The 15,940-nt window shown below is 45.0% G+C and overlaps 1 protein-coding gene across 5 annotated transcripts in view; it reads right to left on the reverse strand.

The window, feature by feature from the left end:
- Nucleotides 1–290: 290 nt before the first annotated feature.
- Nucleotides 291–15,940, reverse strand: part of LOC110529865 (ena/VASP-like protein) — a 71,861-nt gene continuing 56,211 nt past the window's right edge. For 3 of the 5 annotated variants that reach the window (XM_036985386.1, XM_036985381.1, XM_036985383.1), the window contains exons 4-13: nucleotides 12,868–12,934; nucleotides 8,462–8,526; nucleotides 7,991–8,271; nucleotides 7,449–7,555; nucleotides 7,219–7,258; nucleotides 7,052–7,106; nucleotides 5,156–5,216; nucleotides 1,871–1,931; nucleotides 1,718–1,775; nucleotides 291–1,454 (exon numbers count right to left, since the gene is read on the reverse strand). In XM_036985386.1, the coding sequence (XP_036841281.1) occupies nucleotides 1,417–1,454; nucleotides 1,718–1,775; nucleotides 1,871–1,931; nucleotides 5,156–5,216; nucleotides 7,052–7,106; nucleotides 7,219–7,258; nucleotides 7,449–7,555; nucleotides 7,991–8,271; nucleotides 8,462–8,526; nucleotides 12,868–12,934 (833 nt within the window). In that variant the 3' untranslated portion in view covers nucleotides 291–1,416. The remainder of the gene's footprint in view (nucleotides 1,455–1,717; nucleotides 1,776–1,870; nucleotides 1,932–5,155; nucleotides 5,217–7,051; nucleotides 7,107–7,218; nucleotides 7,259–7,448; nucleotides 7,556–7,990; nucleotides 8,272–8,461; nucleotides 8,527–12,867; nucleotides 12,935–15,940) is intronic. The other 2 variants (XM_036985382.1, XM_036985384.1) reach the window with 1 other exon arrangement.

Genomic DNA, 15,940 nt, shown 5'->3' on the forward strand with positions numbered 1-15,940 from the left:
CTACTGCCTGCAAGAGTCTATTCTTATCAGGATCTCCTTTATGTAGAGAATCATTCAACCCTATACATTGCACTGCTCTAAATTGATCCCCAATGAATTCGAACCCAGGATAGTATTATGTGTTGTTACAAAGTGAAACTGAAAGGAACCGATAGACCAAATGATGTACATAGTGGCCCATAGTGTATGAATACACAGTCTGACTATGTGAATACTTGAGAATGAACACTGAATCAAGCAGTTAATCAAGCAGAAATAAATTTAAAAAACACAAAACTCTCACAATCAGACCACTTCTTGTATCCAAGACATTGTTCACAGTTTTATTTGAATTCATTTTTAATGTAGTGTGTGTCGTTTTAAAAATTTTAAACCAGGAAGCACTTGGTCATAAAAGTAAATAATAAAACGAACATTACTTATTCTTGCAGCCAATAAACATTTTTAACAACATCATCACAAATACTCTGGTGTATTGATGTTTTCCTTTTCATAAGATTGCAATATCCAAAGAGCAATAGTTTATATACCACCCTCCCTTTCAGGTTAAAGACCTGTTTTTAAAAATCTTTCAGTCAGTGATTCCACACACACACACACACACACACACACACACACACACACACACACACACACACACACACACACACACACACACACACACACACACACACACACACACACACACACACACACACACACACACACACACACGCAACTGTGTTGGCGAAAAAGGATACAAAACTCTTCAAAAAATCTCAAGGTCAGGTCATGAGAAAGAAATCCGTATGTGCTTATTATTGTATTTTAAAACAAAACCAAAAGGAAAAAAAAAATACAATATAAAATATAAAAGGCTGACATAAAATGATGTGTTATTATTATCATCATCCATATCATTATCATGATTATTTTGTCATTTTTACTATTGCCATCACTTAAACTACTACGATTCATGTTCACACCATTACATCTACAATAATAAAAATAATAGTCATAATAATGACAATGGTAGTAATAATAACCCCAAACAACATTTTTTTTTAAAACAAAACAATAAACTTCTAAAAAAACAAACAAGAGGTTACTTCATTGAATTGAATAAATGTTGCCTTTTAGACTGGGAAAAAGAACTGCAAAAACATGGGTTACCGATGGACAGATCGAAGGGAAAAAGAGAGAGAAAACCTAAACCAAAGAAACAGAGAAAAGCAGTGAGAGTGTCCATCCGTCCTATTCTTCCAAACCAAACGTAACATTCCTGTAGTCTTACAGCAACATTGTTACGTTGCTACAACATCACAGCAATGTACAATAAATAAAAGGTCGTAGTCCGGGCCTTTGATCCTCTCCTTGCTTCCTAACAGTAGTTGGCGTGGGGGACGATGGTTCCAAAAGCTGGGGTCACATGAAAGATTATGTCGTACTGATTCTGCTCAGTTCTTGTCTAATGGCTGGAAGAGAGAAGTGACACACACGAGGAGTGTTACAGGCCATGTCATAAACATAAAAAGGTGCTGTCAAAGCCCAATAACAGTATATTAGCATTATGAGTTACAGTTTCTCTGTTTCTGATGCTCTCTGGTGGATAATGCGTCTCACTTCTCCCTCTCTAACAATAACAAGCACATTTGATCAGGTACAAACGTATGTGTAGGAAACTACACTCAATTTCCCATGGAGACATTCTCTGGCGAGGTGAGTGAGGATGACGTACCATCAATGATCTCATCCTTCACCTTGTGCAACTCACGAACGACTTCTTCCAAGATTTCCTGTTTCAAGGACAAACGCGTTAAGGACAACAGGTATAATACCTCTTCAGATTTACAAAGCGTATGTGCCACTGACTGCCTGCAGGCCACCTTACCTGCTTCATTCTGTCAAAGTCTAAGGCGTCTGTGTCGCTGCTACTCCCCACAGGCCGTACCCTACAGAAACGTAAAACACTCTCACAGTTACACCCTTCCTTATATCACTGGTATTTCAATGTATTTATTTGACAAATGCACACAGAGCAAACATGCAAGAGAAAAACAAGTGCACATATAAGGCGTTAAGTGTACAGAGGGAAACATGTACAGTCATTTACACAGTCAAACAGGCAATCCCTTGATTCAAATCAAATCCAATTGTATTAGTCAGATGTGCCAAATACAACAGGTGTAGGTAGCCCTTACAGTGAAATGCTTACTTACGAGCCCCTAACCAACAATGCAGTTTTAAAAAATACGGATAAGAATAATAAATAGAAGTAACAAGTAATTAAAGAGCTCCAGTAAAATAACAATAGCGAGACTATATGCAGGGGGGTACCGAAACAGAGTCAATGTGCGGGGGCACCGGTTAGTTGAGGTAGTATGTACATGTAGGTAGAGTTATTAAAGTGACTATGACTAGATGACAACAGAGAGTAGCAGTGGTGGAAAGAGGAAGGGGGGGGGGGGGGGGGGGGGTGCAAATAGTCTGGGTAGCCATTTGATTAGATGTTCAGGAGTCTTATGGCTTGGGAGTAGAAGCTGTTTAGAAACCTCTTGGACCTAGACTTGGCGCTCCGGTATCGCTTGCCGTGCGGTAGCAGAGAGAACAGTCTATGACAAGGGTGGCTGGAGTATTTGACAATTTTTAGGGCCTTCCTCTGACACTGACTGGTATAGAGGTCCTGCATGACAGGAAGCTTGGCCCCAGTGATGCACTAGGCCAGTCGCGCTACCCTCTATAGCGCCTTGCGGTCGGAGGCCGCGCAGTTGCCATACCAGGCAGTGATGCAACCAGTGCTCTCGATGCTGCAGCTGTAGAACCTTTTGAGGATCTGAGGACCCATGCCATATCGTTTCAGTCTCCTGAGGGGGAATAGATTTTGTCGTGCCGTCTTCACGACTGTCTTGGTGTGCTTGGACCATGTTAGTGTGTTGGTGATGTGGACACCAAGGTACTTGAAGCTCTCAATCTGCTCCACTGCAGTCGCGGTGATGAGAATGGGGGCGTGCTCTGTCCTCTTTTTCCTGTAGTCCACTATCATCTCTTTTGTTTTGATCACGTTGAGGGAGAGGTTGTTATTCTGGCACCACCAGGCCAGGTCTCTGACCTCCTCCCTATAGGCTGTCTTGTCGTTGTCGGAAATCAGGCCTACCACTGTTGTGTCATCGGCAAACTTAATGATGGTGTTGGAGTCGTGCCTGGCCATGCAGTCATGAGTGAACAGGAAGTACAGGAGGAGACTGAGCACGCACCACTGAGGGGCCCCTGTGTTGAGGATCAGCGTGGCAGATGTGTTGTTACCTACCATTACCACGTGGGGGCGGCCCATCAGGAAGTCCAGGATCCAGTTGCAGGGGGAGGTGTTTAGTCCCAGCGTCTTTAGCTTATTGTTGAGCTTTGAGGGCACTATGGTGTTGAATGCTGTCAGAGCAGCTCACAGATCACTGCACCTGTACATAGCCCATCTGTAAACAGCCCATCTATCTACCTACCACATCCCCATACAGTATTTATTTATTTATCTTGCTCCTTTGCACCCCAGTATCTCTACTTGCACATTCATCTTCTGCACATCTACCATTCCAGTGTTTTAATTGCTATATTGTAATTACTTCGCCACCATGGCCTATTTATTGCCTTAACTCCCTTATCTTATCACATTTACACTCACTGTACATAGACTTTTTGTTTTCTTTTTTTCTACTGTATTATTGGCTATGTTTTGTTTACTCCATGTGTAACTCTGTGTTGTTGTATTGGTCAAATTGCTATGCTTTATCTTGGCCAGGTCGCAGTTGCAAATGAGAACTTGTTCTCAACTAGCCTACCTGGTTAAATAAAGGTGAAATAAAATACATGTAAAAAATGCTGAGCTGTGGTCAATGAATAGCATTCTCACATTTGTGTTCCTTTTGTCCTGGTGGGAAAGGGCAGTGTGGAGTGCAATACAGAATGCATCATCTGTTGATCTGTTGGGGTGGTAAATTGGAGTGGGTCTAGGGTTTCTGGGATAATGGTGTTGATGTGAACCATGACCAGCCTTTCAAAGCACTTCATGGCTACAGACGTGAGTGCTACGGGTCTGTAGTCATTTAGGCAGGTTACCTTAGTGTTTTTGGGCACAGGCACTATGGTGGTCTGCTTAAAACATGTTGGTATTACAGACTCGGACAGGGAGAGGTTGAAAATGTCAGTGAAGACACTTGCCAGTTGATCAGCGCATGCTCGCAGTATTCCGTCTGGCCCTGCGGCCTTGTGAATGTTGACCTGTTTAAAGGTCTTGCTCACATCGACTGCGGAGAGCATGATCACACAGTTGTCCGGAACAGCTGGTGCACACATGCATGTTTCAGTGTTATCTGCCTCGAAGCGAGCATAGAATTAGTTTAGCTCGTCTGGTAGGCTCACTGGGCAGCTCTCGGCTGTTCTTCCCTTTTTAGTCTGTAACGGTTAGCAAGCCCTGCCACAGCCGACGAGCGTCAGAGCCGGTGTAGTACGATTCGATCTTAGTCCTGTATTGACGCTTTGCTTGTTTGATGGTTCGCCGGAGGGCATAGCGGGATTTCTTATAAGCGTCCGGGTTAGAGGTCCATTCCTTGAAAGCGGCAGCCCTAGCCTTTAGCTCAGTGCGGATGTTGCCTGTAATCCATGGCTTCTGGTTGGGGTATGTACGTACGGTCACTGTGGGGACGACGTCATCGATGCACATGTTGATGAAGCCAATGACTGATGCGGTATATTCCTCAATGCCATCGAAGGAATCCCGGAACATATTCCAGTCTGTGCTAGCAAAACAGTCCTGTAGCTTAGCATCTGCTTCATCTGACCACTTTTTTTTATTGACCGAGTCACTGGTGCTTCCTGCTTGAATTTTTGCTTGTAATCAGGAATCAGGAGGGTAGAATTATGGTCAGATTTTCCAAATGGAGGGCGAGGGAGAGCTTTGTATGCGTCTCTGTGTGTCGAGTAAAAGTGGTCCAGAGTTTTTTTCCCTCTGGTTGAACAAGTTTCCCTGCATTAAAGTCCCCGGCTACTAGGAGCGCCACCTCTGGGTGAGCATTTTCTTCTTTGCTTATGGCGGTATACAGCTCATTCAATGCTGTCTTAGTGCCAGCCTTGTTGATTAATTATGAGATGTATGTTGACAGACTGACTGAGTCCCTCAGGTTCTCACCTTGACACCAGTGATGACCTCTCGGCAGAGTTGGCTCTGTCCCATGGCTTCTTCCCTCCATCTGAGAGGGAAGGAGAAGAGAAGACAGGGGTCAGGTGATGGAAAACATTACCTAAACATGTCAATTGTATTGTTTCTATACAGTATACATTGTGTTGTTCTTGTGTCGTACAGTATACATTGTGTTGTTCTTGTGTAGTACAGTAGACAGTGCCTTGCGAAAGTATTCGGCCCCCTTGAACTTTGCGACCTTTTGCCACATTTCAGGCTTCAAACATAAAGATATAAAACTGTATTTTTTTTGTGAAGAATCAACAACAAGTGGGACACAATCATGAAGTGGAACGACATTTATTGGATATTTCAAACTTTTTTAACAAATCAAAAACTGAAAAATTGGGCGTGCAAAATTATTCAGCCCCCTTAAGTTAATACTTTGTAGCGCCACCTTTTGCTGCGATTACAGCTGTAAGTCGCTTGGGGTATGTCTCTATCAGTTTTGCACATCGAGAGACTGACATTTTTTCCCATTCCTCCTTGCAAAACAGCTCGAGCTCAGTGAGGTTGGATGGAGAGCATTTGTGAACAGCAGTTTTCAGTTCTTTCCACAGATTCTCGATTGGATTCAGGTCTGGACTTTGACTTGGCCATTCTAACACCTGGATATGTTTATTTTTGAACCATTCCATTGTAGATTTTGCTTTATGTTTTGGATCATTGTCTTGTTGGAAGACAAATCTCCGTCCCAGTCTCAGGTCTTTTGCAGACTACATCAGGTTTTCTTCCAGAATGGTCCTGTATTTGGCTCCATCCATCTTCCCATCAATTTTAACCATCTTCCCTGTCCCTGCTGAAGAAAAGCAGGCCCAAACCATGATGCTGCCACCACCATGTTTGACAGTGGGGATGGTGTGTTCAGGGTGATGAGCTGTGTTGCTTTTACGCCAAACATAACGTTTTGCATTGTTGCCAAAAAGTTCAATTTTGGTTTCATCTGACCAGAGCACCTTCTTCCACATGTTTGGTGTGTCTCCCAGGTGGCTTATGGCAAACTTTAAACAACACTTTTCATGGATATCTTTAAGAAATGGCTTTCTTCTTGCCACTCTTCCATAAAGGCCAGATTTGTGCAATATACGACTGATTGTTGTCCTATGGACAGAGTCTCCCACCTCATCTGTAGATCTCTGCAGTTCATCCAGAGTGATCATGGGCCTCTTGGCTGCATCTCTGATCAGTCTTCTCCTTGTATGAGCTGAAAGTTTAGAGGGACGGCCAGGTCTTGGTAGATTTGCAGTGGTCTGATACTCCTTCCATTTCAATATTATCGCTTGCACAGTGCTCCTTGGGATGTTTAAAGCTTGGAAAATCTTTTTGTATCCAAATCCGGCTTTAAACTTCTTCACAACAGTATCTCGGACCTGCCTGGTGTGTTCCTTGTTCTTCATGATGCTCTCCGCGCTTTTAACGGACCTCTGAGACTATCACAGTGCAGGTGCATTTATACGGAGACTTGATTACACACAGGTGGATTGTATTTATCATCATTAGTCATTTAGGTCAACATTTGATCATTCAGAGATCCTCACTGAACTTCTGGAGAGAGTTTGCTGCACTGAAAGTAAAGGGGCTGAATAATTTTGCACGCCCAGTTTTTCAGTTTTTGATTTGTTGAAAAAGTTTGAAATATGCAATAAATGTCGTTCCACTTCATGATTGTTTCCCACTTGTTGTTGATTCTTCACAAAAAAATACAGTTTTATATCTTTATGTTTGAAGCCTGAAATGTGGCAAAAGGTCGCAAAGTTCAAGGGGGCCGAATACTTTCGCAAGGCACTGTATATGGTGTTGCATTTGTACTGCATATATTGTATATAGTGTGTATGACTGTAGTACCTGTGGCGTTTTGTCCACCCCTGGTGCTGGGTGAAGGGGATCCGTTGGGGTCATCCTGAAAAACAACAGGAGGAAAATGTTGAGGTCAACTAAGGAGAAGTGAGCCATACATTTAATGATGAAAAGAGACATATGTCACTGTTGTATCATCATTCAGCATCACTCACGTTTTGGCTGTCTTCAGGCTTCTCTGATGCTGCTTTCCTTCTGGGGGCAAGAAGAAGCCTCAAGTCAGGCCCTCATTCGGTTTGATATCAAAGTAGTACATTCAATATGGCTGCCGGCCCACTCCACATATGACAGGAAATTATGTTGAATAGAAATGTCTGTTGTGGTGGTTTTAACAATGCCCTGAATAGGAATGTCTGTTCTAGTGTTTCTAACTCTATGCTCTGACCTCCGCGCCAGCAGAGCATTCATCTCCTCCATCAGTCCTCCGCTGCTGCCACTCGACCTGTTGGCATCGTTTTTGGCCCCCGATCCTGAAGAGTTAGAGTCCTCAGGCTGGAGAGAGAAAGAAGACACACACACACACAGCGTATGTTTAGGTGAGGATAGAACGGATTGTGTGACGTCACCTGGTTGTAAAAGGCAGAGCACAAGTTAAGGGTCTGAAGGGGCTTCCTTTCCTAGTTCTGCTCCACTGATAGGAAAGAGCTGGGCTTGGTGAACATTGTGCTTTCACCCATCCTCTGTTATGAGATCAGTGCAGATGAAGGAACGAAGAAGAGGAGGTCTTTAGACTTTTGAGATGCACACGCCGTGTGTTTGCCTGGGCCTTTTTGTTACTACTATAAAGCTCATTACATCTTTATAAACCCTCATAGGATGCTCTTACATCCCCATGTCTATGACGGTATTGATAGATTGTCTGAGAGGGTAAGTCCATGCACTACTTTATGTTATGTAACATGGTGATTAGTGTGATTGGCATCTTACTCTATTGACGCGGCGCAGTTTGGCTCCAGCGATCATGGCGGCAAGTCCCGTTGGGGCGGGAGCCTCCTCACCCTGTCCCCCTCCACCCATGGGCAGCGGAGGAGGCAGGGGGGGCGGGGGAGCCCCTGCTGAGGGGGGAGGGGGCCCAGGAGGGGGAGGAGGCATAGGGGCACCCAGGGAGGGGGGGCCTCCACCTAAAGAGGAGCCCATGGACATGGGGGGCGGCATGGGGGCTGGGGGGGCTACAGAAAGCACACCGGGATGGCCCGGGAAAGGAGAGCCTGGTGAAATTGAGAGAGGGCGAGAGAAAGAGAAGAGAGAAAATAAGACTTTGTTTATAGTGTCACATAGTGTCTGACTTTGAAAGGGAGTATGCACTCACATCAGGCCCTTGAGACTGTAAAGATGACCTTTACTTTTAAAACATTTCCATTTCACTGTTCAGTAGGTTGAGTTTAGCGTTTTCCTCACCTGGGTTTGAGGATCGTCGTTCCCTCTCCATGTGGGCCTGCATCTGCTGTTGCTCCATCATCTGCCTGGGGAGACAGCAGACACACAGTCAGTCAGCCAGCCCACCTCCAATTTATGCCTGTCATAGCACAGTCAGTGAAATAGGCCAACTGAGCCCTATTGCCCCATAGAGCAGGGACATTTGACAAACAGCCAGTGAGTCATACAGCCAGCAGTCCTTCAATTGTATTTATAAACTAGGTGGTTCGAGCCCTGAATGCAGGCTGGCTGAAAGCCGTGGTATAGCAGACCGTATACCACGGGTAACCAGTTTCTAATAGCAATAAGGTACCTTGGGGGTTTGGTATCCATAAGAACAGCCCTTAGCCGTGGTATATTGGCCATATACCACACCCCCTCTGGCCTTATTGCTTAAATGCACCACAGTCAGTTAGCCTACAGTCCTACAGCTCTACAGTTCTCCAGCTGTCCAAGGTCTGGTAAAATGACGGCATGTGGTGGTATACACTGAGCGTACAAAACATTAGGAACACCTTCCCAATATTGAGTTGCACCCCCATTTGCCCTCAGAACAGCCTCAATTCACCGGGGCATGGACTACAAGGTGTCAAAAGCGTTCCACAGGGATGCTGGCCCATGAAGATTCCAAAATTTCCCACAGTTGTGTCAAGTTGGCTGGATGTCCTTCGGGTGGTGGACCATTCTTGATACATGCGTGAAAAACCCAGCAGCTTTGCAGTTCCTGACACACTCAAACCGGTGCGGCTGTCACCTACTACCATACCCCGTTCAAAGGCACTTCTATCTTTTGTCTTGCCCATCCACCCTCTGAATGGCACACATACACAATCCATGTCTCAAATTGTCTCAAGGCTTCAAAATCCTTCTTTAACCCGTCTCCTCCCCTTCATCTACACTGATTGAAGTGGATTGAATAGTTGACATCAATAAGGGATCATAGATGTCACCTGGATTCACCTGGTCAGTCTCTGTCATGGAAAAAGCAGGTGTTCCTAATGTTTTGTACACACAGTGTCAGTATCCTGTATGTCTGCTTATGTGCAGTAATCAAATAAAATAACATCTTATGTGCAGTACATGGACAAGTAGCGCTATTAACCTCCATGATAAGAGAGATACTGTCTGCTGTTCATTATGCTGCAGGCTTTATGAGATTATCCCCCATTTCCACCTCTCTTTTCCCCCTTTCTCTCCTTCTTTACCCACTCTCTATCTCCCCCTCCCTCTCTTCTCCTCTCCCCCCTCTGACGTGAGACACATTTGTTAGAGCTCTGGTCAGAGAGAAACAGAAAGACATATTCGAGACACATATTTCCCCCAGATTACACAGACCCACAAATAATACAAAATAAAATACAATTTTGATAAACTCCCACATCTGTTTGGTGAAATACCACAGCAGCATGATTTGGGACAGGTTGCCACACGAAAAGGACAACCAGTGAAGCACAAACACCATTGTAAATACAACCCATATTTAGTTGTATTTATTTTCCCTTTTGTACTTAAACTATTTGCACATTGTTACAACTCTGCACATAGCCATAATATAACATTTTAAATGTCTCTATTATTTTGAAACTTTTGTGAGTGTAAGGTTTACTGTTCATTTCTGATTCTTTATTTCACTTTTGTTTATTATCTATTTCACTTGCTTTGGCAATGTAAACACATGTTTCCCATGCCAATAAAGCCCTTTGAACTGAATTGAGATTGAATTGACAGCAGACAGAGAGAGAAAGAGCACACAGAGAGGAAGTGGAATTTTCCAGCTGCGTGTAATGTTGGAGACGAGATGTGCTGACCCAGCAGCCACAGGTCTGGGAGATAAACACTGACTGTTACCACTGGAGGGGGCTACACACACACACACACACACACACACACACACACACACACACACACACACACACACACACACACACACACACACACACACACACACACACACACACACACACACACACACACACACACACACACGCACCTGATATTTTCATCTCCACACGGCACAGAGCTGCAGTGCAATCCTGGCTCTTACCACTAGGGGGCGCCTCAGGAGTGTCCTGAGAGGTCGTCACACATCCATAATACAATCCTGTTTGTTCTGTTTCTGCTTTGGCATTTGGAATTGAGATGAAATGATAAGCGGAGCAGAAATAGCTCAGGCAACAAAGGGCTTGTGTAATTCCCTAGGGGGCGTAGAGACAGAGATAGATAGCAGAAACAGCTTGAGTTACTGTACCTCTATAGTGCTATGGTGTAATCTAATAGTCCCGGAGCATAATCTCAAGCGCAAATCTGATATTATTCTGATACTATTCTCCACAATCTGCCGACCGTGATTTACTATTCTCCACAATCTGCCGACCGTGATTTACTCTTCTCCACAATCTGCCGACCGTGATTTACTATTCTCCACAATCTCCCGACCGTGATTTACTATTCTCCACAATCTGCCGACCGTGATTTACTATTCTCCACAATCTGCCGACCGTGATTTACTATTCTCCACAATCTGCCGACCGTGATTTACTATTCTCCACAATCTGCCGACCGTAATTTACTATTCTCCACAATCTGCCGACCGTGATTTACTATTCTCCACAATCTGCCGACCGTGATTTACTATTCTCCACAATCTGCCGACCGTGATTTACTATTCTCCACAATCTGCCGACCGTGATTTACTATTCTCCACAATCTGCCGACCGTAATTTACTATTCTCCACAATCTGCCGACCGTGATTTACTATTCTCCACAATCTCCCGACCGTGATTTACTATTCTCCACAATCTGCCGACCGTGATTTACTATTCTCCACAATCTGCCGACCGTGATTTACTATTCTCCACAATCTGCCGACCGTGATTTACTATTCTCCACAATCTGCCGACCGTAATTTACTATTCTCCACAATCTGCCGACCGTGATTTACTATTCTCCACAATCTGCCGACCGTGATTTACTATTCTCCACAATCTGCCGACCGTGATTTACTATTCTCCACAATCTGCCGACCGTGATTTACTATTCTCCACAATCTGCCGACCGTGATTTACTATTCTCCACAATCTGCCGACCGTGATTTACTATTCTCCACAATCTGCCGACCGTGATTTACTATTCTCCACAATCTGCCGACCGTGATTTACTATTCTCCACAATCTGCCGACCGTGATTTACTATTCTCCACAATCTGCCGACCGTGATTTACTATTCTCCACAATCTGCCGACCGTGATTTACTATTCTCCACAATCTGCCGACCGTGATTTACTATTCTCCACAATCTGCCGACCGTGATTTACTATTCTCCACAATCTGCCGACCGTGATTTACTATTCTCCACAATCTGCCGACCGTGATTTACTATTCTCCACAATCTGCCGACCGTGATTTACTATTCTCCACAATCTGCCGACCGTAATTTACTATTCTCCACAATCTGCCGACCGTGATTTACTATTCTCCACAATCTGCCGACCGTGATTTACTATTCTCCACAATCTGCCGACCGTGATTTACTATTCTCCACAATCTGCCGACCGTGATTTACTATTCTCCACAATCTGCCGACCGTGATTTACTATTCTCCACAATCTGCCGACCGTGATTTAGCACAAATAAGTACTTCCTGTGTTTAGCCGTCATTAAAGCTCCATCATTCTCTTTCCCTCTTTTACTCTCTCTCTCTCCCCCCCTCTCTCTCCCCCCCCCCCCCCCCCCTCTCTCTCTCTCTCTCTCTCTCTCTCTCTCTCTCTCTCTCTCTCTCTCTCTCTCTCTCTCTCTCTCTCTCTCTCTCTCTCTCTCTCTCTCTCTCTCTCTCTCTCTCTCTCTCTCTCTCTCTCTCTCTCTCTCTCTCTCTCTCTCTCTCTCTCTCTCTCTCTCTCTCTCTCTCTCTCTCTCTCTCTCTCTCTCTCTCTCTCTCTCTCTCTCTCTCGCGGTCAGACTCTCTGAGACTCCCGCTCTCTCCCCCCTGTATGTTAATCCTGTGAGGAGACAGAGGGAGAGAGAGAACAGAGGGAGGAGAGGAATAAAAGGTTGATGAGGACAGATGTCTGGCTGGGGGTCATGTGGGCAGGGCTGCTGCCTGTTAGCAGACGGAGTCCTGTGTGCAGTCTTTGCTGACAGACTCGCAGACAACACCGTGTGTTTACTGATCTAATCCTGTCGTTGGGAAATAGTTCTGGGAAGTTCAGTGAATGTGGTGTCTGATGTGTTTCCTGTCTTAGCCATGCTGACATCCAAATAACGAAGCTATACAATGCAGTGATCCTCTCTGTTGCCTGGGTGTTGTGTGAACGTTGTTTCAATGTTGTGTGACTGTCGTGTGGCTGCTTTGTCAATGCGGTGTCTTGTTGCGGGGTACCTCGATGCCTTACCTTGCTCTCTGCACCTCCATCTCGTCTGTAGTGGGCCCATTCTGGACTTGGTGCGGGACCGCTGGGCCTGGAAGGAGAGGAGGGAAGGAAGGAAGAGAGAGAAGGGGAGAAAAGACAAGAGATGTTTATTATTGTTTGTATGGTTGGCTTTATTGTTGATGTTGGTGTTCGACGAGAGAGAGAGAGAGAGAGAGAGAGAGAGAGAGAGAGAGAGAATCCCAGTGTGTGTCTCTTATCTACCTGAAAGGTGAGAGGCGTAGACCACTCCCACCTGCATCACAGCTGTCACTCACTCTCTCTTACATCACAAACACATACTCCTGTTACATAGTAGTCTCGTAAATATGACCCTAGGCAACAGCAGTGACTTTCTTCTTAACTTCGATAATAAAAAGAATTTTAAAAAATCTTGCGTTTAAGTGAAGTTAGTTGATACAAACTACCCAGCAGACTTGGAACATTCCCAGAACATTAGCTTAGAGTCCCATGAAGTTCTAGTTAGGGTTTTATAATAAAATATATACAACATATCCTTGGAATGTTCTCCTAACATTCAGTAAAATGTTGTGCACAACGTCTGTAACAACCTCCACAGAACGTTCCCCGAACGTTCTCATTAGGTTTCCAGGTAATGTAGTAACACAACGTACCAGTAATGTTTCCCCGCCAAACCAAAATTGGTTCTGCGAAAGTTCCCAAAACATTCCTTAGGTTGCGGCAAATGTTCTCATAACACAAAAACTGTCCAGTTATGTTAATGATTATACTGTTACCACAACCAAATGAGACATTCTGGGAACCTTTAAAGAACAGACAAGATGTGTTCTGGGAACGTTCTTGTAACATCAGGTGAAGGTTTTTTGCACCCGAAAAGAAACATTGTGGAATCATCTTCACAACTGGACATGTTATGTGTTTTGGAAAAATATATTTTGTGGTGTCCCCACAATGTTCCCACCAGACTGTTTCCACACCCGAATGAAACATTCTGGGAACCTTCACTCAACAAATAAAATGTGTTCTAGGAACATTCTTGCAACATCAGGCGAATGTTTTATACAAACGTTCTATAATCCTCAGCATGACTGGACAGTCTTATGAGGACATTCGACGCGACCTAACAAATGTTCTGGGAACATTCACATAACCACTTTTGGTTTGCTGGGTATCCATTTGCAAAATGCACCCATTAAAAAGAACCTGGGTGATCTCCAACTTGCTAGCTGCTATTTAGCATGTAATTCAAACCGATACGGCAGTGACGTAGTTCCTCTATGCCAAACGGACGTTTTGTTTCAGACAGACGCGTTGAGCTGGAACATTGAAACATTGTGGGAGGCAGCCTGGATGTCTAGCGAGACCACTTACATAGCCCAAGATTTGCCCGTGTGACTTTTCAAAAAGAGAGGGGGCCTCGCAGTGGTACCAGTTTGACTGGGAATGTGGGGGGGGGGTTCTGAATCAAAGGTATTCCTCAAGGCTTGGAGTTTGACACATCCCTTATGACCTACGATCTCGTATGTCGTTCGCTACTGCCGGAAGTGTCTCCATAGCAACCCGTGATTGGTTAGAGAAGAGGTTGATGGCTGTGGTTGGTCGAGTTACAGCCAGTGTTCCAAAATAACACACAGCAACAAAGCAACCGGACTCACGATCTCTGGACAGTCACTCTCCATACCGCTCCATACTGCTACCTCATCTCTTATTAATTAGTTATTAATTAGTTATCACACACCTGCCACGCGCACGCGCACGCGCACACACACACACACACACACACACACACTTTGACAACAAAAAGCAAGTACTCAACCGTTTACATCCTAACACAACCATCCACAGTCTGAAAATCCACTACAGGGAGCACACCATAACATACCAACAATATTCACAACAGCCAAACACAACACAACACAACACACATAATCCCTGTATCCACAACAACCCAACAGCTATCTAATATCATTCAGCACTCACATACCAACACACACACACACACACACACACACACACACACACACACACACACACACACACACACACACACACACACACACACACACACACACACACACACACACACACACACACACACACACACACTAGTAGTCACAGCACCAAATAGATCTTGCCCAACAAACGCACAACCTCAAACCCAATCAAAATGAAATGAATGTCTACAAACGACTAATATCCACAACGGTCAGTCACCTGAAAACACCTCTCGCTCTCTTTCTCTGTCACACACACACCATGCCACAATCTTAAAACATTTACACACATTCTATGTCACGATTATAACACAGACATACGCACACACAATCCAGTAAGAGTGTGAGAGACAGCCAGCAGCAGTACCTACAGGACATATTGAAGAGGACGAATCGGCTGTGGCAGACACAGAAGCACTGACAGACCCACTCTCTGCTCACCATAGCTCGCCCTGAGCCCTCCTCTTCCTCCATCTCTCTCCTCCTCCTCTGTCTCGCTCACCTGTCCAGGTATCTCTCCTGCCTCACCCACACCATCCCCCTCCTACCCCTCTCGTCTCCAGTATCATCTCTAGTAATCTACACCTCTATGCAGCAGCAGGAGAGCGTGTGCAGGGTAGTTCACCTTTAACGAAGCCCTCCATCTTCCAGAAGCCTGGAGACTGAGAGACTGGCCAGGTGGCTCCATAGACATACATACAATAGACACACGCAGGTCATGGAGATCAGTGAGGCCGTCTGCACCAGGCCTCCAGAACACCAGGGGGCAGACGTGAGGAATAGTGAGGAGTGGTAAGGGGCCTGAGGTGCTGTGAGGCTCAGGCCTAATCCCAGATCAACCCGTACACTATAGCCACTACACCGTCGCCTAATCCCAGATCAACCCATACACCATAGCCACTACACCGACGCCTAATCCCAGATCAACCCGTACACCATAGCCACTACACCGACGCCTAATCACAGATCAACCCGTACACCATAGCCACTACACCAACGCCTAATCACAGATCAACCCGTACACCATAGCCACTACACCGAAGCCTAATCCCAGATCAACCCGTACACCATAGCCACTACAC

The sequence above is a fragment of the Oncorhynchus mykiss genome, chromosome 8 (assembly GCF_013265735.2).
Source record: "Oncorhynchus mykiss isolate Arlee chromosome 8, USDA_OmykA_1.1, whole genome shotgun sequence".
NCBI classification, from domain to species: domain Eukaryota; kingdom Metazoa; phylum Chordata; class Actinopteri; order Salmoniformes; family Salmonidae; genus Oncorhynchus; species Oncorhynchus mykiss.